The sequence below is a fragment of the Oncorhynchus mykiss genome, chromosome 16, assembly GCF_057628025.1.
Source record: "Oncorhynchus mykiss isolate SJ-2025 chromosome 16, ASM5762802v1, whole genome shotgun sequence".
Taxonomy (NCBI): Eukaryota; Metazoa; Chordata; class Actinopteri; order Salmoniformes; family Salmonidae; genus Oncorhynchus; species Oncorhynchus mykiss.
Genome location: NC_143037.1, coordinates 23,082,547 through 23,106,544, shown reverse-complemented (window position 1 = coordinate 23,106,544; position 23,998 = coordinate 23,082,547). Strand labels below are relative to the sequence as shown.

At 43.2% G+C, this 23,998-nt stretch overlaps 1 protein-coding gene across 1 annotated transcript; it reads left to right on the top strand.

Moving 5' to 3' along the window:
- The first annotated feature begins 600 nt into the window (after positions 1-600).
- On the top strand, positions 601-22,977 carry dbf4b (DBF4B-CDC7 kinase regulatory subunit). Its single transcript, XM_021565287.3, has 12 exons — positions 601-753; positions 9,373-9,590; positions 9,828-10,037; positions 10,291-10,341; positions 10,544-10,613; positions 10,915-10,979; positions 11,166-11,211; positions 11,344-11,389; positions 16,559-16,690; positions 16,886-17,024; positions 17,213-17,349; positions 18,388-22,977. Exons 2-12 carry the CDS (start codon positions 9,435-9,437, stop codon positions 20,039-20,041), a joined length of 2,706 nt encoding a protein of 901 aa, XP_021420962.2. The 5' UTR covers positions 601-753; positions 9,373-9,434; the 3' UTR covers positions 20,042-22,977.
- Positions 22,978-23,998: the final 1,021 nt, after the last annotated feature.

Here is a 23,998-nt window from a genome sequence, read left to right as displayed (position 1 = left end):
TTGATGTCAACCGCCTGTATTCAATGGAGAGTGAGATGCTTGCTAGTCTTATGAATATGCATAGGCCATCTCAGGGACAACTCTAATATAGAATGTTTTTTCTGAAAGTAGCTGGGATGTCATGGGCATCACACTATCAGTACACTCATAACAACCTAAGCATTACGGAACTTGTATAAGATCAAATATGCATCACATATCAAAATAGTAATACATTTTTATCTTGACTAAACTCTCTCATTTCCCCCCACACAAAAAAACTTCTCACTTGCTTAATAATTAATGATCTGCTTAAAGTGAACAGATTTTGGGCGGATTAAACTCTCTTGCTTCGCCTCTTCCTCTCTGGTTACACTAACTACCACTATACCACTATAAAGATTATTATTATTATTATTATTAATTCTCCCATAAAAAATAACTAATGATGTAGTAAGATGAATTGATAAATGGTTCAAATGTATGATATGACAAATGTATTATTTATTTATTGAATATCTATTCTAGGGTCAGTGGTGCTATAATTTGAAATCGCATAGGCCTATCTAAAACTCTTCGCCTGCATGCCCACACTGTTTGCCCTACTTGACTTGCCGTAGTATGCCCAATTGCCCGGATGACAGGGGAGTTTGAAAAACAATGGACTGTAAAAACCGGCGGTTGTAGCTAAAAGAGCTAACTAGTGTTGTGATATAAATTGGAAACTTAAATTCGGCAAATTACAATACTAGCTAGATAATTCTGCAATGCAAGGTAAGTCAAATAATAAGCCTGTTGCTTACGTCATGTGTTTCCGCCTTTGTAACTAACGTAAAGTTAGCAGATAGCCACAGATAAAATATAAGGTAACTGACGTTAGCTAACCTCGAATGCATAGGTCCTACTAGTTTGCAAGCTACCGTTAAATGCTGAATTGAGCCCCTCTAGTTAACGTTAGTTGCCTGATAGACCCAACTGAAAATCACAGATTTCTGGGCTCCAATATTAATTTAAGCAGTACAAAAACGTGGAAAGTGCACTTACAAGCGAGAATGTTGAATACTTAACGTTACATTTGAACTTACTCTTCCGGTTTTTGTGCGGTTGCTCCGACCTTATTAAGTCGAAATGTGAAACAAATATCCACAGGAAAGTATTGTTAACCCAACTTTTAGAGCGCCAGCCAATACTGCTGTTGAAATTTCAACTGGCACATGTGCAAAACCATGTAAACACCTGCAAGACTTCGGTAAGTATAGACAGGTGGGTTGTTTAGCAAAAAAAGATAGATGAGCAAAACCGACAGGGTTGGCGTAGAATCAAAGGATCGTTGACAATATGTAAACTTTATGAAATGAAAACAAATACATTTGCACAGTGAGCACTTGTCTATCATATACATCGTTAGTTGTTGTTTAGCTAGAGCATTTTAGCCAGGTTAGCATAGACGTGACAGACACAACACAATACTTGAGTTAAAGTAAAGATACCCTCTTAGAAAATGACTCAAGTAAAAGTGAGTCACACAGTAGAAGACCACTTGAGTAAAAATATTAAGTATAAGTATTAAGTAAATTAAGTATTTGGTTTTAAATATGCTTATGTACTAAATATATTTAAGTGTATATATACTTAAGCAGTGGTGGAAAAAGTACCCAATTGTCATACATGAGTAAAAGTAAAGATACCCTAATAGAAAATGACTCAAGAAAGTGAAAGTCACCCAGTAAAATACTACTTGAATAAACATCTAAAGTATTTGGTTTTAAATATACTAAAGTATCAAAAGTAAAAGTATAAATCATTCCTTATTTAAACAAAACAGGCACCACCATTTTTTAAATGTTTTTATTTAAAGATAGCTAGGGGCACACTCAGACATAATTTACAAATGAAGCATTGGTGTTAGTGAGTCTGCCAGATCAGAGGCAGTAGAGATGACCAGGGGTGTTCTCTTGATAAGTGTGAAATAGAAAATTGTCCTGTCCTGCTAAGCATTCAAAATGTAACTACTACTTTTGGATTTTAGGGAAAATGGAGTAAAAAGTACATTCTTCTCTTTAGAAATGTAGTGAAGTAAAAGTAGTCCAATATAAATAGTAAAATAAAGTACCGATAATCCAAAAAACTACTTAAGTAGTACTTGTTATTAAGTAAAAATACTTTAAACACTGTACTTAAGTATATTCCAGGCTGCATTACATCTGGCCGTGATTGGGAGTCCCATAGTGAGGGGCACAATTGGCAAAGCGTCGTTAGGGTTTGGCCGGGGTAGGCTGCCATTGTACAGTCATGGCCCAAAATTTTGAGAATGACACAAATATTAATTTTCGGTTTGCTGCTTCAGTGTCTTTAGATATTTTTGTCAGATGTTATTATGGACTACTGAAGTATAATTACAAGCATTTCATATGTGTCAGACTTTTATTGAGAATTACATCAGGCCCCTTCCCTTTTTCCACATTTTGTTACGTTATAGCCGTATTCTGAAATTGATCAATTATTTTTGTCCCTTATCAATCTACACACAATACCCCATAATGACAAAGCGAGAAAAGTTTTTTGCTAATTTATTACAAATAAAAAAACTACTTATTTTCATATGTATTCAGACCCTTTGTTATGAGACTCAAAATTGAGCTCAAGTGAGTCCTGTTTCCATTGATCATCCTTGAGATGCTTCTTGATTGGAGTCGACCTGTGGTAAATTAAATTGATTGGACATCATTTGGAAAGGCAAACACCTGTCTATATAAGGTCCCACAGTTGACAGTGCATGTCAGAGCAAAAACCAAGCTATGAGGTCGACGGAATTGTCTGTAGAGCTCCTAGACAAGATTGTGTCGAGGCACAGATCTGAGGAAGGGTACCAAAAAATGTCTTCTTCATTGAAGGTCCCTAACAATACTGGCCTCCATCATTCTTAAATGGATGAAGTTTGGAACCACCAAGACTTCCTAAAGCTGGCCACCCGGTCAAACTGAGCAATCGGGGGAGAAGGGCCTTGGTCAAGGAGGTGACCAAGAACCCGATTGTCACTCTGACAGAGCTATATAGTTCCTCTGTGGAGATGGGAGAACCTTCCAGAAGGACAACTATCTCTGCAGCACTACACCAATCAGGCCTTAATGGTAGAGTGGCCAGATGAAAGCCACTCCTCAGTAAAATGCACATGACTGTCCACTTGGAGTTTGCCAAAAGGCACCTAAACGACTCAGACCATGAGAAACAAGATTCTCTGGTCTGATGAAACCAAGATTGAACTCTTTGGCCTGAATGCCAAGTGTCACATCTGGAGGAAACCTGGCACCATCCCTATGGTTGAAGCATGGTGGTGGCAGCACCATGCTGTGGGGATGTATTTCAGGAGCAGGGACTGGGAGATTAGTCAGGATTGAGGGAAACATGACCGGAACCTACTCCAGAGCGCTCAGGACCTTAGGCTGGGGAGAAGGTTCACATTCCAATGGGACGATGACCCTAAGCACACAGCCAAGACAATGCAGAAGGGGCTTCGAGCAAGTCTCTGAAAGTCCTTGTGTGGCCCAGCCAGAGCCCGGACTTAAATCTCTGCAGAGACCTGAAAATAGCTTTGCAGTGACGCTCCCCATCCAACCTGACAGAGTTTGAGAGGATTTGCAGAGACGAATGGGAGGAACCCACGTACAGGTGTGCCAAGCTTATAGCATCATACCCACAAAGTCTCAAGGCTGTAATCGCTGCCAAAGGTGCTTAAACAAAGTACTGAGTAGTAAAGGGTCTGAATACTTATGCAAATGTGATATTTCAACCAAAAAACATGTCATACATTTGCAAACCTTTCTAAAATCCTGTAACAAAAGTTTGGAAAAAGTGAAGGTCTGAATACTGGGGCAAACACAACACATTACTGAGTACTTAATGTTGTCAAGCATGGTGGTGGCTGCATCATGTTATGGGTATGCTTGTCATCGGCAAGGACCAGGGAATTATTTAGGATAGAAATAAACATAATAGAAATAAGCACAACCAAAATCATAGAGGAAATTTCTAACAGACACTGGGAGACAAATTCACCTTTTCAGCAGGAAAATAACCTAAAACACAAGGTCAAATCTATACTGGAGTTGCTTACCAAGGCAACAGTGAATGTGACTGAATGTCCTAGTTACAATTTTGACTTAAATCGGCTTGAAAATCTATGGCAAGACTTGAAAATGGCTGTCTTGCAATGCTCAACAACCAACTTGATGAATATTGAAGAATTTAAAAAATAATATGGGCAAGTATTGTACAATTCAGGTATGCGAAGCTCTTAGAGACTTATCACATTTTTCTTCCACTTTAACATTAGAGTATTGTGTGTGGATCATAGACCAAAAAATGACAATTGATCCATTGAGGGTGAATGGGCAAGACCAAATATTTAAGTTTCCTTGAACGGGGTATGGTGGTAGGTGCCAGGCACACCGGTTTGAACTGCAACGCTGTTGGGCTTTTCACACTCAACAGTTTCCCGTGTGTATCAAGAGTAGTCCACCACCCAAAAGACATCCAGCCAAATTGACGCAACTGTGGTGACTCAACTGTGGGGAAGTATTGTCATCAACATGGGCCAGCATCCCTGTGGAACGCTTCTCCTTGTGGAGCACACTCGTCTTTACCCACTAAATCAAATCAAAGTTTATTTGTCACGTGGGCCGAATACAACAGGTGTAGTAGACCTTACAGTGAAATGCTTACTTTTAGGCTCTAACCAATAGTGCAAAAAAAAGGTGTGTGTAGGTAGGGAAAGAAATAAAACAACAGTAAAAAGACGTTTGAAAATAACAGTAGCAAGGCTATATACAGACACCGGTTAGTCAGGCTTATTGAGGTAGTATGTACATGTAGGTATGGTTAAAGTGACTATGCGTATGATGAACAGAGAGTAGCAGGAGCGTAAAAAGAGGGGTTGGCGGGTGGTGGGACACAATGCAGATAGCCCGCTAAGCCAATGTGCAGGAGCTATGGTTGGTCGGGCCAATTGAGGTAGTATGTACATGAATGTATAGTTAAAAGTGACTATGCATATATGATAAACAGAGAGTAGCAGCAGTGTAAAAGAGGGGTTGGGGGGTGGGGCACAATGCAAGTAGTCCGGGTAACCATTTGGTTACCGGTTCAGGAGTCTTATGGCTTGGGGGTAAAAACTGTTGAGAAGCCTTTTTGTCCTAGACTTGGCACTCCGGTACCACTTGCCATGCGGTAGTAGAGAGAAGAGTCTGACTGGGATGGCTGGGGTCTTTGACAATTTTTAGGGCCTTCCTCTGACACCGCCTGGTGTAGAGGTCCTGGATGGCTGGCAGCTTTGCCCCAGTGATGTACTGGGCCGTACACACTACCCTCTGAAGTGCCTTGCGGTCGGAGGCTGAGCAATTGCCGTACCAGGCAGTGATGCAACCGGTCAGGATGCTCTCGATGTTGCAGCTGTAGAACCTTTTGAGGATCTCAGGACCCATGCCAAATCTTTTTCGTTTCCTGAGGGGGAATAGGCTTTGTCGTGCCCTCGTCACGACTGTCTTGGTGTGTTTGGACCATTCTAGTTTGTTGTTGATGTGGACACCAAGGAACTTGAAGCTCTCAACCTGCTCCACTACAGCCCTGTCGATGAGAATGGGGGCATGCTCGGGGCTCCTTTTCCTGTAGTCCACAATCATCTCCTTAGTCTTGGTTACGTTGAGGGATAGGTCGTTATTCTGGCACCACCCGGCCAGGTCTCTGACCTCCCTATAGGCTGTCTCGTCGTTGTCGGTCATCAGGCCTACCACTGTTGTGTCGTCTGCAAACGTAATGATGGTATTGGAGTTGTGCCTGGCCATGCAGTCGTGGGTGAACAGGGAGTACAGGAGGGGACTGAGCACGCACCCCTGGGGAGCTCCAGTGTTGAGGATCAGCGTGGCAGATGTGTTGTTACCTACCCTCACCACCTGGGGGCGGCCCGTCAGGAAGTCCAGGATCCAGTTGCAGAGGGAGGTGTTAAGTCCCAGGTTCCTTAGCTTACTGATGAGCTTTGAGGGTACTATGGTGTTGAACGCTGAGCTGTAGTCAATGAATAGCATTCTCACGTAGGTGTTCCTTTTGTCCAGGTGGGAAAAGGCAGTATGGAGTACAATAGTGATTGCATCATCTGTGGATCTGTTTGGGCTGTATGCAAATTGGAGTGGGTCTAGGGTTTCTAGGATAATGGTGTTGATGTGAGCCATTACCAGCCTTTTATGGCTACGGACGTGAGTGCTACGTGTCTGTAGTCATTTAGTCAGGTTGCCTTTGTTCTTGGGCACAGGGACTATGGTGGTCTGCTTGAAACATGTTGGTATTACAGACTCAATCAGGGACATGTTGAAAATGTCAGTGAAGACAGCTGCCAGTTGGTCGACACCTGCCAGTTGGTCAGCACAAGCCCTGGTAATCAGTCTGGCCCCACAGCCTTGTGTATGTTGACCTGTTTAAAGGTCTTACTCACGTTGACTACGGAGAGTGTACTCACACAGTCATCCGGAACAGCTGATGCTCTCATGCATGCCTCAGTGTTGCTTGCCTCGAAGCGAGCATAGAAGTGATTTAGTTTGTCTGGTAGGCTCGTGTCACTGGGCAGCTCATGGCTGTGCTTCCCTTTGTAGTGTAACGGTTTGCAAGACCTGCCAAAAAAGACGAGTGTTCAGTCATATCAGTTTTGATATCATTAGATATTTTCTTTACCTGTTTAGACAGTTTATTATTGCCTGTGCGAATTTCTGTTAGTAGTGTCTCTAAACTTTAGACAAGTCGTCAGCTTCTTGGTCCATGGCTGTGTTGTTTCGCTGTGTTTGTTTGTCTCTTTCTAGGTTTAGTATTTGCCATAACATGCAGTTGCCAACATAACGTTTCAGTTATTTCTTGATGTTGGTCAAGTTATTTTCTACTTAAGAGGCATACTTTTCATGAAGGAAGGGAATGCCATACGGATCACCTTCACCTGACCGTTACGGCCGGCATACCGGAAATTGTCTCCAATCTATTCATTTTGGCATTACAGATGGAAGTCCGATTGACTCATGGATACCAATTTTATATCTCTGCGCTAACGCTAGTTAGCAACTTCCTTCAAACTGCATGCAGACACATGAATGTTATCCATGAGTTCATCTGACTCTGGGGAAGTAGATAAAGAGCCTCATTGCATTAAAGGGAACCTTCTGGATTTTGGCAATCTCATTCCGCTACTGGACGGAAAAGATGGGGTGGGTTTCACAGTGCATAATGCGTCATTCACATTACATCTGAGCTGTCAATGGGAACTGTCCGTAAAGGAGTGATATAGCAGCGTCCCCTTGCTGTTGAAGGCTTCGTTGCAAAACTGCAGCAAGAGTCTGTCAATGGAACAGGACGTTACCATACCACAGAAAAATATGTTGTTTTGTGCGATTGCTTTATGAGATAGCTAGCAACTTGGAAACAATTAACCATAATAGTAATGTTAAATAATACACATTGGCTGTTAAAATAATATATTATATGGCTGTTTCCTCCCATTTTAGTATATTGTGATGGTTATGACGTTTTGTTTTTTCTTATAATTATTAGGTGGAGGTCGCTAGCTACAGTATCTTCTACTGGCCTAGCTTTTAGTTAGTAGTGATGCGAACTTGGCTCTTTTTAGTGACTCAGATCTTTTTGACTCGTTAAGACTCATTTCGTTAGAGCACATATCTGGAGCCACCGACCCGAAGGAGCGCTTATTAATTAGTCTGCAGCCATTGCTGCCAGCAGGTCAAACGAACGACAAAGATGAACTAGTGAGTCGCTCAGAAAAACGAATCATGACTCTCGAGTCAGTGAAGAACCGTTAAAAAAATAACAATTTCACGAAATAGCTAGCTGCTCCGTAAGCTAGCTTGACTTGATAGAAAGTTAGAGAAACAAGTTGAGGAAAAAGTAACTAAGCAAAACATGTTTTATTATCACCCGAAACAGTGTGTTTCTCCTGTATTGAATGAAAAGGTCATATTTTGAAATCTCCCAAAATAATTTAAATCTCTCCTTACATTGTGAACTCTATATTCACTATCCAGAAACAGAACGAGAGAGCATGAAGATGACATATGGCGTAATGAAATACCCGGGGCATGAGGGATGAGCAAACAAATCGTGATAGCCACACACAGAGACCTGCGTTTTGAAGTCAGTTAATATTACTTTCCTGTGGATATTTTGTCACACATTTCCAACTGAATAAGGACGTAATCAGCAGATAGGTAGAGTAAGTTCAAATGAAGTTTATTCAACATTGTGACTTGTAAAGGGACGGTTTGGATGTTTTACTGTAAAACTTAGAGACTAGTGAGAAAATCCGTTTCACTCAGATTAACGTTAGATGGTGCTTTATTTACTTAACCAAAACAGTTAACTCGGGCTACAAGTTGGTTCCACATTCTGCCAACGGAATGGGAGCGAAAAATATTTTTGCCAGATCAGATTCTTCTGGCAATTCTCATATAGGAACTTCATTGCGAGGAAAGATGTTTAACATGCTTTTTACATTTGTATCACAAACCATTTTTGTGAAAATCATAATGCAATTGGCCCTTTATAGACCCATAGATACCTTATGAGCTGTGAACCGTACATGATACAGACAACATTTTGGTGCCGTCATACTCCTTATAGTGTGCTGTAACAAATGGAGTATGTCTAGATTCTGAAATGTGCATTTTCATATAAATGTATTCAACATTTAAAAATATACTAGTCTTACATAAACATCTCCAGAGTGGTCTTTGAAATTTTTCATGATATGACCCATTTTATAAACGTATAGGTAGGTCATTAACCAATCACATTCCTCCTTTAGGATTGCACATTCATCAAATCACCAGAAGAGGGAGTTCCGTTTGAGTTCCCGTTGGTGGTGCTCATAAAATGTATTATAACTTCATAATTAGTAGAGAGCCCACTCTGGAAAATGTGATGTACTTGTGAAGTATATTGTTTGGAACAATATGTCTTAAAATGAACAAAATCAAAGAGTGTAGTTTTGAGATATTCATATTAAGATATTTGTTGTTGAATATATTTGTGAAATGTATATTTCAGAGTCTAGACATACTCCATATGTTACAGCACACTGTAAGGAGTATAATGACGACAAAGATGTCTGTATCATGTACGGTTCAAGGATCATAAGGTCTTACAGGAGGCATGCATAGGTCTAAAATTGCCAATTTCATCATGATTTTCGAACAAATGGTTTGTTATACAAATATATGCTAAACATCCCTTCCTCCAAAGGCATTTCCTATGTGAGAATTGCCAGAACAATTTGAGAGAGAATCACCATTCAAATCAACTAAGACCAAGGTTTGTTTGTGTTATCCATATGCCTTGGTTTGTTAGGTTTGTCCCTGCGACCAGCAGTCTAGTCATTTTTGGTGTTCGTGGACCAGGACGGGACCACCATGCAGCAGCACCCACCAGGGGCAGGAGGGTGCTTCATGGGTATGCTGTCCCCTGGCCATGGGGCAAGAAAGCTGGAAGGGAAATCTTTCTATCTGGACGCTGTGAAGAGTCGCCCTGCAGCCTTTCTTGCGGAGGCCATATCTCATCTCGGCGGGGTAGGAAAGCTGGGAGGAATTGGGGCAAATTAAGCACATTAAGTGGTGTGTGTGTCAGTCATTAGATCATTACATGCTGGGATTATTCTGTAGTAGACATGAGACAGAGAGACTTCCTATATATTTTCATTTCAGATTTTATAGTGCTAAGCCTCAAGTTGGACTCCAACAATATGACATGATTATATGATGATACATGCAATGATACTTAGCATTATTTTGTAAAAATGTTTGCAGAGAATTGAGAGTTTCCTGAATAAGGATGTCAGCTTTGTTGTGACTGGGAGCCTAGAGGGACTCCGAAGCGAGAGGTTCGAAGTGACCCGAGGTGGGTCAGACGGGATGACCGGGGAGTGTCACAGCTCTCCCCGCTCCACCAAACCGAGAGAGAGCATCATGACCAGCACCAGGCAGCAGCGTCCAGCCACTGGCACTCCCAGACCAATGGTATGGCCTTCCATCCCAGTGCCATATGACTATCCACATATGGCTGTCCACATATGGCTGTCCTATCCTACTTTGCGGTGCATTAACATCAAACCATCTGTAATATCTATTTTTATTCACAGAATATCATAGCATTTTTTTATATTCTGTCATCCATTCATGGCTTCTTGGATGTAGACCTTACTGTGTTAGAGACCTTCTGCTTATATTAAAAGGAACTGGTATGGGGATTCTCAACGCTTTGTTTCTGCAGGTGTGTGGCAGCCGCGGGAAGGCCCTGCTAGAGAAAGCCATTAGGAATAATGTGAGTGCTTTTATTAGGTTGTTTATGTGGCCTGATTTCAAACTGTCTCCTACCCTTAGACAGGGTTAGGGCTAGAGGTTGATTTGAAAACGGGTTGTGATAGCCTTGCGGTTGGTTTCCATGTGTGGTAATGGATCTTCATTTTCCCATGCTGTTAGACCTTGTAACACGAAAACACTGTGTCAATGGTTTTATCTTTCAGGAACGGCTTCAGGGGAACAGTGTTTTGGCCAATGCCCGCTCCTGGGGAGTCAAGATCGTGCACGTGGACGGTATCCTTTTCACTATCAAACACATTCTCATTCTCGTCACTCATACCTTTTTAGGTTGACTAACTACTTTAACTACTCACAGTTTGCCACAGGATCACCTTGTGTTAAGTTGTCCTACTGTTTGCGTGTCAAATGTAGCCCATTAATTTCCATATCCAAGGAACCTCGTTCTTTTGTGCTGTATTGATCCTAAGCTGACAGCAGATGGCGTCAGATCATTTTCTTAGTCTAGCTTGAGCTATTTGGCTCTTACCAAGACTATGGGCTGTGTTATTAAATGTGATCCTTAATTTAGATAAAGATCTCCTGACGCATGTCCAACTGTTGACAGCGGAGAGCTCCAAGGCCAGACGCAGGAAAACTGAGGTAATGTGGTACACCAACCTGTTAGACCTCGTCTATCCTAATTATTTTTTTACAAAGAAAGAGATTGGACCTCTGTCTGCACCAGAAGCATGGTTAGGCCTAAATGTTACTTCTGTAATTTGCTTGTTTGAAATACTTGCTTTAATAAAGGGTTGACGTTAACCTTTTCCCATTTTTGGGGTTTAGCTGAAAAATTCCAACAAGTATCCTGCTGTGTCTCGTGTCATCAAAGGTCAGTGAATGTTTAACTATTTTATTATTTTCGACTATGGAAATGTACTGTGCTGTCTTGTAACTCCATTTACTTTCATGCTATTGATGCTAAATATATTTTTCTGCATTTTCTTTCTCCCTTGGTCCACAGCTGGTGCCTTGAAGTCCCCCTATCTGAAGGTAGAGGATTCAAGCAGGTGGGTCCCTCTCTCCTCCTCTCCATGCACCCCCTCCGCCCTCTTCAGCTGCTTCTAAGCAATAGCTACATCCCATCTCCTCAGTCTTGGGGACAAATCAAGGCCAAGTGCAACAAGACACTGCAAGATCTTTGTGGCTCCTCAGTGCGAGTTTCCCCTTCAAAAAGCCAACTCCACCTGACCCCCCCCCCACCTCCCCATGTAAAGATATCTTTCCCAACCCTTTCCCTCTCATCTCCTCTACTGAAGCTGCCTGGCCTGCACAGTGTGAGGGCTAAGGCAAGTGGGGAGCTTGACTAGCATGGGCATTTAACATTTAATCACGACCTCCAAGAGGGTAGAGTGTGGAGGGGTGACTCGCTGCTGTTCTTGTTTAGCCAAAAGTCTGAATAACAATGGTGGGTTGCATTCCCATTGCCCTCTTCCCCGAAGTGTGCAAAATAATTGGTACAAGCCGAACAAATATACCAACATCCACCATGTTCCTTACACCAGTCTATTCCTTTGAAATCAATGAGTAAACACTATGGGGAGAAGGATAGTCGAACTGCAACCTTGGTGTTTATCAGGAGGTCAAGGAAGAGGTGGTGGTCTAGGCAGGATCGCTAACTCCTTGTAAGACATTCTGCGTTAGCGTCATAGTAGCTGAGCCTTGGAACAGAAGCAGTCCACAGTATGCCAGCTAATCACTCTGAAACCACAATGTGGGTGGTGATCAGTGATGTGCGGTGAGTTGGATGGCTGGGTCAGCACTGGCTAGTATCAAAGCCAGGTTTACTCACAAATACACCTTGATGAAGGCCAAGTTAACCATACAACAGATGGCTCCAACAACCAGAGTAACATAGGCTATTAACTGAAATTTACAAATAATTTTCACAAAATGTAATTACCAATCTAGCCAAAATACAGTGCCTTTGGAAAGTATTCAGACCCCTTGACCTTTTCCACATTTTGTTACGTTACAGCCTTATTTTAAAATGGATTGTTTTCCCCCCTCATCAATCTACACACAATACACCATAATGACAAAGAAATAATAGTATTTGTTTTTTTTTTGCTAATTTATAATAAAATATCACATTTGAATACTTACGTAAATAAAGTATTTCAGTTTTTTAGCAAAAATGTCTAAACCTGTTTTCACATTTTTCTATTATGGGGTATTGTGTGTAGATTTGCTGAGGATTTATACTTTTTTAAATTTATTTTTTTACGTCCATTTTAGAATAAGGCTGTAACAAAGCAAAATGTGGAAAAGGTCTAGGGGTCTGAGTACTTAACGAAGGCACTGTACATGGCGGCATATTTCAATTTCATCCGACAAAATGACACACCGCTAGCTCGGCCATAGACCGATGTACAGTCGTGGCCAAAAGTTTTGAGAATGACACAAAAATTAATTTTCATAGCCTGCTGCCTCAGTTTGTAGGATGGCAATTTGCATATACTCCAGAATGTTATGAAGAGTGATCAGATGGATTGCAATTAATTGCAAAATCCCTCTTTGCCATGCAAATGAACTGATTCCCCCAAAAACATTTCCACTGCATTTCAGCCCTGCCACAAAAGGACCATCTTGCATCATGTCAGTGATTCTCTCGTTAACACAGATGTGAATGTCGACGAGGACAAGGCTGGAGATCACTCGGTCATGCTGATTGAGTTCGAATAACAGACTGGAAGCTTCAAAAGGAGGGTGGTGCTTGGAATCATTGTTCTTCCTCTCAACCATGGTTACCTGCAAGGAGACACGTGCCGTCATAATTGCTTTGCACAAAAAGGGCTTCACAGGCGAGGATATTGCTGCCAGTAAGATTGCACCTAAATCAACCATTTATCGGATCATCAAGAACTTCAAGGAGAGCGGTTCAACTGTTGTGAAGAAGGCTTCAGGGCTCCTAAGAAAGTCCAGCAAGCGCCAAGACCGTCTCCTAAAGTTGATTCAGCTGTGGGATCGGGACACCACCAGAACAGAGCTTGCTCAGGAATGGCAGCAGGCAGGTGTGAGTGCATCTGCACGCACAGTGAGGCGAAGACTTTTGGAGGATGGCCTGGTGTCAAGAAGGGCAGCAAAGAAGCCACTTCTCTAATGGAAAAACATCAGGGACGGACTGATATTCTGCAAAAGGTACAGGGATTGGACTGCTGAGAACTGGGGTAAAGTCATTTTCTCTGATGAATCCCCTTTCCGATTGTTTGGGGCATCTGGAAAAAAGCTTGTCCAGAGAAGACAAGGTGAGCGCTACCATCAGTCCTGTGTCATAACAGTAAAGCTTCCTGAGACCATTCATGTGTGGGGTTGCTTCTTATCCAAGGGAGTGGGCTCACTCACAATTTTGCCTAAGAACACAGCCATGAATAAAGAATGGTACCAACACATCCTCTGAGAGCAACTTCTCCCAACCATCCAGGAACAGTTTGGTGACGAACAATGCCTTTTCCAGCATGATGGAGCACCTTGTCATAAGTGATAACTAAGTGGCTCGGGGAACAAAACATTGATATTTTGGGTCAATGGCCAGGAAACTCCCCAGACCTTAATCCCATTGAGAACTTGTGGTCAATCTTCAAGAGGTGGGTGGACAAACACAAACCCACAAACTCCAAGCATTGATTATGCAAGAAAGGGCTGCCATCAGTCAGGATGTGGCCCAGAAGTTCATTAACAGCACGCCAGGGCAGATTGCAGAGGTCTTGAAAAAGAAGGGTCAATACTGCAAATATTGACTCTGCATCAACTTCATGTAATTGTCAGTTAAAGCCTTTGACACTCGTGAAATGCTTGTAATTATACTTCAGTATTCCATAGTAACATCTGACATTCTAGCTTTAAAGCGATGTCTGGTTCAACAGTAGTCTAACCTTCAAATTGCCAGGGAAAATGCATTTGGGCCTACCATTACTTGTTAAATCTGTTCTTCTGGTGAACCTCTCTGTGACAGAGTTGGACAAGTCACAGCAGAACCCCATGTCCATTATTTTATTCTGTATGCGCACAGCAGGCCCACGGTTACGGGGAGACGCATCCCCAAGGCCCATGTCCACAAAGCAAAAGTAAAAGTCTGGATAAAAAGTATGAATTGGTGATGACGTTTCAGACAAGTAGGCAGTCCAGTACATGGTGATTGCATGTCAGGTCTTGTGTGGTGAGCTCCCGTGTGCTGCCTCTGTCTGGTCTTAACTTTCATTATAGTTGACGTTCTGCTCTTCCACTCTGATGTTCCAAACGGTACGTTACGTTATTCCAACTCGGAAGATTGTTCCGAGGTGCAATAGTGTCCAGTTGACAGGTTGTTTTTGCAAGCTAGCTAGCTTTGTTCAGTTCAAGGGATGCGAGCGCCAAATTATGTAGACACACAAATGTTGCTCAGCTTACACCAGGCAATACCCAGACAACATGTTTAGGCAATACGCATATGCAAAATATGAAATTGGCTCGAATGAAGCTACTTCCAAGCAAGGCAAAGCAGCAACACCTTTGCTGACCCTGTCCATTAACAATGACTGTAGTCAGGAAAGGCTGCACATGTAAAGGATATTAATGGATTTGAATGGCTGGAAAGAATGAATACCCTGGCACCTTTCCTGAGGTTTTGATGCAGTTTTAGCACATTTTTGAGGGTTTGAGAATAAATACCACCAGAATCATTGATAAAAAAACAGAACAAAAAATGACTATTTTATTTTGATTTCATGACCGCTTTTTAAAAGTAGATTATCACAGGGCACTTGCCTACCATGACTGCACGTCACAGGTGGTGATGCTCTGCCCCTGGCCTTTGTATATCCTCTCCACCACCCCACCCGATGCTAGCTTAGGAGGCTAGTGTTTCAGCCAGGCTGATTTCCTTAATTGAACTTTTAGAACTCCCCTGACTGTTAGGTAATGTGACGAGTGCCATCAGCGAGGCAGGCATTCGGGCTGCTCCCTGGGAGCCCAGGGCTCAAGCAGAGGATACGGTTTCTTCTGTTCCACCTTGCCTTTGCAAGCAGCCCTGCATTGGATTCAGTGGACATGAATGGGGACTCAATGTGCTTCAGCAGCCCTATCATTTAAGCTAATTACAGGACCATGCCTGCTCAGCTACGGTACTGGGCCCATTCCATGAGAAATTGCACCCGTGGGCTGTGACAGCTAAACCAATGTGGTTGTTAGCTGGGTCATGTTCATTAGGACACACCGTAGCAAAACATTCAATGGGAATCAAGAATTTCTTATTGGACAGTTGGTACTCTCTTTCTGAGCGATTTCTAACACTTTGTACCTACTAAACACAACCCAGGTCTTAGTTGGGGTCTGTTTGATACAAGTCAAGTCTAAGACCTTACTGCAGTGTACAGAATTTACAGTGCATTCGGAACCTTCCAGAAGGACAACCATCCCTGCAGCACTCCACCAATCAGGCCTTTATGGTCGAGTGGCCAGACGGAAGCCACTCCTCAGCCCACTTCAAGTTTGCCAAAAGGCACCTAAAGATCTCATAGACCATGAGAAACAAGATTCTCTGGTCTGATGAATCCAAGATTGAACTCTTTGGCCTGAATGCCAAGTGTGACGTCTGGAGGAAACCTGGCACCATCCCTACAGTGACGCATGGTGCTGTGGAGGTGTTTTTCAGCAGCAGGGACTGGGAGACTAGTCAGGATTGAGGGAAAGATCCTTGATGAAAACATGCTCCAGAGCGCTCAGGACCTCATACTGGGGCGAAGGTTTACCTTCCAACAGGACAATGACCCTAAGCACTCAGCCAAGACAATGCAGGAGTGGCTTCTGGACAAGTCCTTGAGTGGCACAGCCAGAGCCTGGACTTGAACCCGATCACATATTTCTGGAGACTTCAAAATGGGAGAAACTCCCCAAATAAATTTGCAAACATTTGGAAAAAAACAGTTTTTACTTTGTCATTATGGGGTGTTGTGTGTAGATTGAGGGGGGGGAACAATTTTTAATACATTTTTAGAATAAGGCTGTAATAAAATGTGGGAAAATTCGAGGGATCTGAGTACTTTCCGAATGCACTGAATGACTTGTTATAACAGCATGTGGTCATGTACAGTGTAATCAAACCTAACGTTATCGAAGTGTATATTTTCTGCTGTGCAATGACTTTCACCTTAGATCTAATTGTAGTATCCAATTCTCTCTCCTATTTGTTATGGAACCAGGAAATACAAGGCCCTGCACATGCAGTCCATGACCTTTCCCAATCTGTGCTACTCTGGCCGGTTCAGTCCTTTTGAGCCCCCTGCACCCCCACAGCCTGAGAGAGTCAAGGAGCAGGAACAAAACAAAGCCAGGTATAACACACTGAACAGGCCACAAGCCTAACCTTACTGGCCTTGGAACTCGGCCATTGCTTGTTTTTATCTCTACGACAGCCCAGCAATGGTGCTCTTTTGATGTTGGTGTACACATTATATGGTTCAGACAATACATTTATGCCTTTTTATACAGAGGGAAGACACTTCTAACTTTTTCCCCCCATTAAATAGACAGATAATTAAGAGTTTGAGTACAAGCCAGGACAAACCTCGAAGCCCTCTCCCACGCAACCCCTCACTTTGCCGGGCACGCAAAAAGAACCTGGGCTACTGCGAGTGCTGTCATGAACCCTTTAAGGACCAGGATGAGGTAAGACGTGTATCCGAGTCTTTTTTATTTTTTTGTCTCTGTTTTGTCTGTTAATGTCAATGTTTTTGTCTCTGTTAATGGTTTGTCTGTAAGCTTGTGTTTTGTATGCGTCTGTTTTTGTCAATGTCAATATTTTTGTCTGTATTCTATTTCTTTCACTCCTCACTACGTTAACTCTTGTCTGGCAGCACTTGCAGTCGGCTCAGCATCGTAGCTTTGTGCAGGACCGCTCCCACTACAGCCTGGTGGACGAGCTGGTGGCTGACATGGAGCCGGGCTTCGCCCCCTGTCCTGCCCCAGAGTCAGCAGCCACAACACTGCTCAGGTAAGAGCCAGGCCTGTCCACTAACATGGCATTGTCTTACGTCTGTTGGCGCCACTCCTACGCAAAGCTCGTCCCTCAACAGACCTGTCTTGTAAGTCATTGAACTAATATGTTGTGGAACTCCTATTCAAAATCTAATATCAGAAAGCATCTGCCATAGAAAATTAAAACGTTATTATTGCGCTCTCCTATGGCTATTTATGAAACAGGCTAAATTACACGTGATAGGGATTCAATCATTTGCAAATCAAAACAAAGGCTACCTGCAAAAATGATGGCCGCAAGGTATCTTGATCAGCTGCTTAGCTAACTTGTTGTAGCTAGCTTACTGACATAGAACTTTAGTGACAGGCTTAGCTTGTTTTAAAATACCCTGAAGTTGTAGCTAGACACGCTGTCCCAAAATGAAGAGGGACTGTTATCAGAAATTAGTCCGCTGGTTTCTCCTCGTTCGCTTAGCTACTTTGCAACGTTGGGTCAGCTGAGCGCAGCAGCAGTTGACTCCGGAAGCTACTGCACTCACTCACGGCAGAACAGGCAGCTGCTTCATCGTGAAATTGTCAAACTTCAGAAATTCTTCTCCATCCTTGAAGCACTAAACTCCTGAGCTAAAAAAATGTTAACTAAGACTTCCAAAGAAAACGCCAACATTACACAGATGTATTGTTTTTAGCTTAGATTAATTCAGACTTTTGAGGCAGACATGGGGTTCAGCAGACAATGTTACCAAAGTAATATTTTAGAATATTATGACAGCACATTGTAGACTAACTAATTTTCATCTATCCCATTACTCTTTGCAAGATACGAGACATCGGTGCAGGCGGAATCGTCACGCTATCTGGCGTAAGACAATGCTAACACGGTTTAGAAGTACCCTGATACTATAATGCAATCCAAATTATAATTGGAGGTTGGATTAAAATCACTTAACATTGTGCCATACCATTCACATGTACCATGGTTATTTCTCAGAAATGTTCTCTTTAAAAAAATTATCTTCTAAAAGTGGTTTTGTGCTTTCTGCTACCCTATCAGGTTGGAGACTCCCCCACTTCTACTACAACTGCCCCACAGCCCCTCTGAGATGCAGACGCACAGTGAGACGGAGCACGCCATCCAGGCCCTGCTTACCCAAGGCTCACCGTCCAACACCCTGGACCCGGATCCAAGCCCTTCCACACCGAGCGTAGTCCCCCTGTCATCCCATGCCCAGCCTCTCCCCCCCTGCCCTGACACCCTCAGCCTACTCCTCCTGCCATCCCTCCCCCAGCCTCTCTCCTCCTGTCCTGACAACCACCCTCCCTCCCCTGACACTCTTTGTCAGTCCCCCACCCTAGCCCCCCTACCAAACCACTCCCAGCCCCTCTCCCCCTGCCCCAACACCCAATGCCAGCCCCCCAGCCCCTACTCCCAGCCTCCTGTACTCAGCCCTAAAACCATGTTTCCCTTTGAGCCCATGTCCCAACCCGACAGCCCCTACTCTCAGCCCCCAGTCCTCAGCCCCCAGGTCCTGCTTCAGCCCACCACTCCTCACCATCCCACAGAGGGGGAAGATATGGAGATTGACAGCCATATGTCAGCATCCGCAGAGGTGGAACCAGTCCCTCAGACTGTCCCAGGTCGGTCTCGCTCCCTTCCTCGCCTCTGGATCACTGCAGCGAACGCAAAGAAACGCAGCCGATCAGTCACTCCTGACGCCAAGGGCTGCAAGAGGATAAGGACCTCCCTGGCCAACCGTCACAAATCAAACCCCATCTGGGGCTTCAACAGTGCTGGTTGGACAAGGAAGGAAAACCAGCCCTTAGTCCCACCCACATATACTGGCAGTGGACATGAGCTTGTGGCTAAGGCCTGCTCCCTGCCCAAAGAACTAGGAACTGCAGAACAAAGACCAACCCCAGATCAGCTGGAAGTGAAGGGAATATCACTGGTGCCAACAATGACACAAGACAGAATAAACAAAGTTGGGAATGGTGTGGGCATCCGAGCAGCCAACCACTGTCACTCTGTGCCCATTTGTGGCCCGGGCCATGCAATATGTCCTTTGTTGAAGGTGGACAAGATAACCAGTTGGCCTCCAGTGGAAGTGTTTGCTACAAACCGCCATTCTTTGGCCACATCCGCTCGCCTTTCTTTGGCCACATTCCCAAGGCTTCCTGTGAAGTCCACAGGCAATCCGTCAGGTCATATGGATCATTCCATCTTCATGGACCGGGGTGTTCTACAGCAGCATGACACAGCGACTCCAAACATCAGTGCTTCTTTCCCTCCTCAGCTTCTTCACCACCCTTCAGATAGACCAACCCACTGCCCCGCCTCCAGCCAGGACTCAAACCACTGCCACTCCCAGTCCATCACCTCCATCTGTATCGAGTCTGCCCTGCTTCCCGATCTGGCCGTCCCCTCCGACTCGGACTCGGACTGGGAATGCGATCTCATGTCCCGCCTCGGCCCCCCTGCCGCCACCTCCGCCCCTTCCACCCTTTCCCTCCCGCAACCAGCGGGGAGCCACCACCAGCAGCTGGACTTGGAGCTACTACAGAGACCCTGCAGCACCTGGACGCTGCACGACACCAGCTATGAGTCGCATCTGTGCGCTGTGTTGCAGCAGCCCCTCACCCCGCTGCCGGACCCCTCTCTAGTGTTTTCCAGGACAGAAATGCAAAGTCTAGAAGTGACTCAGCACTGACTCGGGAATGACGGGAGAAGGGTTGGTTACTTGACCCATCGAAGTCCCAATACACAAACTTTTTAACTTACCTGGTTTTACATATGAAGTCGTCAAACAAAGTGAACAGACATAACAACAAACATCGCAACGAATAACATTGACGTTGAAGCTTGTATTTGTCAGGGACCTACCCAAAAATCGCTGGATTATTCATGATGTATTACTGCAGAATGCCGCAATTACATCCTTATAACACTGACTTACGAGGACCTGATGAGGATCCTATGGCCTTGTGTTTCTGGGCCCATCCCTGGTCCATTAATAATTAAAGCACCCAGGCCATATTTTGTCTCATGCAGACCTTTGTCTTTCAGCAGCAATCTCTGAGAACAAGCAACGGTATTGAGAATTTAATGAGTCTCTGCTGGAAGGGGCATTACTCAATTAGTTTAAGTGCTGCGTCTGGATCGGCTCCCAGTAGCGCCGGTGTTGATGTTCAGACCGGGCTAAAGAGTTAAGTGAGTGAAGGACTCGACAGGACTCTGCAGTCCCGGCCAGAAACTCTTGATTAATCCTGAAAGGGCTTCTTTGAAGGAGATCCAACAAAAGGGACTGGATGGGTGAAAGAGATATGGGGGCTTGCCACAGTGCACTCACCACTGATGGGATCTCCACCATATATATTCCTTTGACAACTGTTTCATAATATTGTTTGCCGATATAGAGTTCCAGACATATGAGCTGTGCTTGCAGTTTTTTTTTTTTCAGAGTTAAAAACTACTGATAAGTGAAGTGGGTGTTTGCAACATTTTCTGCCTCGTTGTGGTACTTTAAGCATGTGTCTTTGTCCAAGTGCAACAAAAGACTGACTCCAGCTGAGTATTTTGGGGTTTTTTCTTCACTAATTATGTTGAATATGACGTTATATCTCACTGAAGAATGGTTTTATAAAATGTGCTTTATTTCTGAAAGGTTTGTCAGCTTTCAGCCTTTCACTATGTGAATGCATAATGTCTCATGTTGGTTTTAACAAAATGTTTAAAAATTAAAATATATACAGTACCAGTCAAAGGTTTAGACACACTTACTCAATCAAGGGTTTTTCTTTGTTTTTACTGTTTTCTACACTGTAGAATAATTGTGAAGACATCAAAATGATGAAATAACATATGGAATCATATAGTAACCAAAAAATTGTAAAACAAACCAAATATATTGTATATTTGAAGTTCTTCAAAGTAGACACCCTTTGCCTTGAAGATAGCTTTGCACACTCTTGGCATTCTCTCAACCAGATTCACATGGAATGCTTTTCCAACAGTCTTGAAGGAATTCCCACATATGCTGAGCACTTGTTGGCTGCTTGTCCTTCACTCTGTGGTCCAACTCATCCCAAACCATCACATTTGGGTTGAGGTTGGGTGATTGTGGAGGCCAGGTCATCTGATGCAGCACTCCGTCACTCTCCTTCTTGGTCAAATAGCCGTTGCACAGCCTGGAGGTGTGTTTTGGGTCATTGTCCTGGTGACAAACAATTATTGTCCCACTAAGCACAAACCAGATGGGATGGTGTATTGCTGCAGAATGCTGTGGTAGCCATGCTGGTTTAGTGTGCCTTGAATTCTAAATAAATCAGTGTCACCATCACATCACCTCTTACATACTTCACAGTGGGAATCACAAGTGCGGAGATCATCCTTTCACCTACTCTGCGTCTCACAAAGACATGGCGGTTGGAACCAAAAATGTCACATTTGTACTCATCAGACCAAGGACAGATTTTCACTGGTCTAATGTCCATTGTTCGTGTTTCTTGGCCCAAGCAAGTCTCTTCTTATTATGGTGGCCTTTAGTGGTGTTTTTTTGCAGCAATTTGACCATGAAGGCCTGATTTCAGACAGTGTCCTCTAAACAGTTGATGTTGAGATGTGTCTGTTACTTGAACGCAGAAGCATATATTTGGGCTGCAATTTCTGAGGCTGGTAACTCGAATGAGCTTATCCTCTGCACCAGAGGTAACTCTGGGTCTTCCTTTCCTGTTGCGGTCCTCATGAGAGCCAGTTTCAGCATAGCGCTTGATGTTTTTTTGCGACTGCACTTGAAGAAACTTTCAACGTTCTTTAACTTTTCAGTATTGACTGACCTTCATGTCTTGAAGTAATGATGGACTGTCGTTTCTCTTTGCTTATTTGAGCTGTTCTTGTCATAATATGGATTTGGTCTTTTACCAAATAGGGATAGCTTATGTATACCATCCCTACCTTGTCACAACACAATTGATTTGGCTCAAACGCATTAAGAAGGAAAGAAATTCCACAAATGTACTTTTAACAAGGCACACCTGTTAATTGAAATGCATTCCAGTTGACTACTTCAGGAAGCTGGTTGAGAGAATTCCAAGAATGTGCAAAGATTGAAGAATGAAAATATATTTTATGTATTGTAGATATGTGTAATATGTCTAATTTCATAGTTTTGATTTCTTCAGTATTCTACAATGTAGAAATAAAGAAACCCTGAAATGGGTACGTGTGTCCATATTTTTGACTGGTTCTATATATTTGCTATAGTATACTTTTAGACTGGCTTTGCTTATGTGAGTGACTAGATTCAAACCATATGTCAATGGGTCAAACCTGGGTCTCCTGTGTGCCACAAAAATGTGTCTGCTGAGGAAGCTTGGGGAGCTAACAAAGTATTTTGATACGCAGAAGACCCAGGTTTGAAACCAATTAGTCACATTGGTGCTGTGGGTCTCTGCGAGGAACAGGTTGTTCAGTGAATCGCATTCTGAATAACCTTGCCTGAGACTTGAAGAAGACTTGCGTTAGCTTCCCGAGGTAATACCTTGGAGGCTTTATCCTGGATATGGCCAACAATTCTCATTTTTGACTGTATGGTGGAATTAATTTGACTGTTATATTTTTAGGAATAAAAGTTTAAATATGTTCTATGATGGGAGTGACACTAGCATGGCAACAAATGAATTCTGTCATTTTAATGGGCTTTCTCTATTCTGATTGTTTTGTACTCAACCAAACTAGGACCGAACTGAAAGTAATGCAGTACTGTATCAACGTATCATTTTAGACGGTATAGTGAAAATCCATACATGAAAATACTATCACACAGCCCCACTTTCACTCAACGGGCTTACACAGTCTTGTGTGCAGGAGACAAGGATTCTAACTCAGTCATACACAATAAGTACACTTCTTGATCAAGAGGTTTACAGCCGGTTGCAGCATATGTTGTGGACTACTTTATAAACCCAATATGAATTGATAAAGTAATCTTTGATAAAGTAATCTTTATAAAGTAATTTAATCCTAGTAAAAATTCCCTGTCTTAGGTCAGTTAGTATCAGCACTTTATTTTAAGAATGTGAAATGTCAGAATAATAGTAGTGATTTATTTCAGCTTTTATTTCTTCACATTACAAGTGGGTCAGAAGTTTACATACACTCAATTAGTATTTGGTAGCATTGCCTTTAAATTGTTTATCTTGGGTCAAACGTTTCGGGTAGCCTTCCACAAGCTTCCCACAATACGTTTGGTGAATTTTGGCCCATTCCTCCTGACAGAGCTGGTGTCATTTTTGCAGGCCTCCTTGCTCGCACACGCTTTTTCAGTTCTGCCCACAAATTTTCTATAGGATTGAGATCAGGGCTTTGTGATGGCCACTCCAATACCTTGACATTGTTGTCCTTACGCCATTTTGCCACAACTTTGGAAGTATGCTTGGGGTCATTGTCCATTTGGAAGACCCATTTGCGACCAAGCTTTAACTTCCTGACTGATGTCTTGATGTTGCATCAATATATCCACATAATTTTCCATGATGCCATCTATTTTGTGAAGTGCACCAGTCCCGTGTGTAGCAAAGCACCCCCACAACATAATGCTGCCACCCCCGTGTTTCACGATTGGGATGGTGTTCTTCGGCTTGCAAGCCTCCCCCTTTTTCCTCTAAAC

Coding starts and splice junctions, on each gene's coding strand:
- dbf4b (XM_021565287.3), top strand. CDS start 9,435: ATGCAGCAGCACCCACCAGGGGCAGGAGGGTGCTTCATGGGTATGCTG. Junction 9,591..9,827: donor CCATATCTCATCTCGGCGGG/GTAGGAAAGCTG, acceptor AAATGTTTGCAG/AGAATTGAGAGTTTCCTGAA. Junction 10,980..11,165: donor CCAGACGCAGGAAAACTGAG/GTAATGTGGTAC, acceptor TTTGGGGTTTAG/CTGAAAAATTCCAACAAGTA.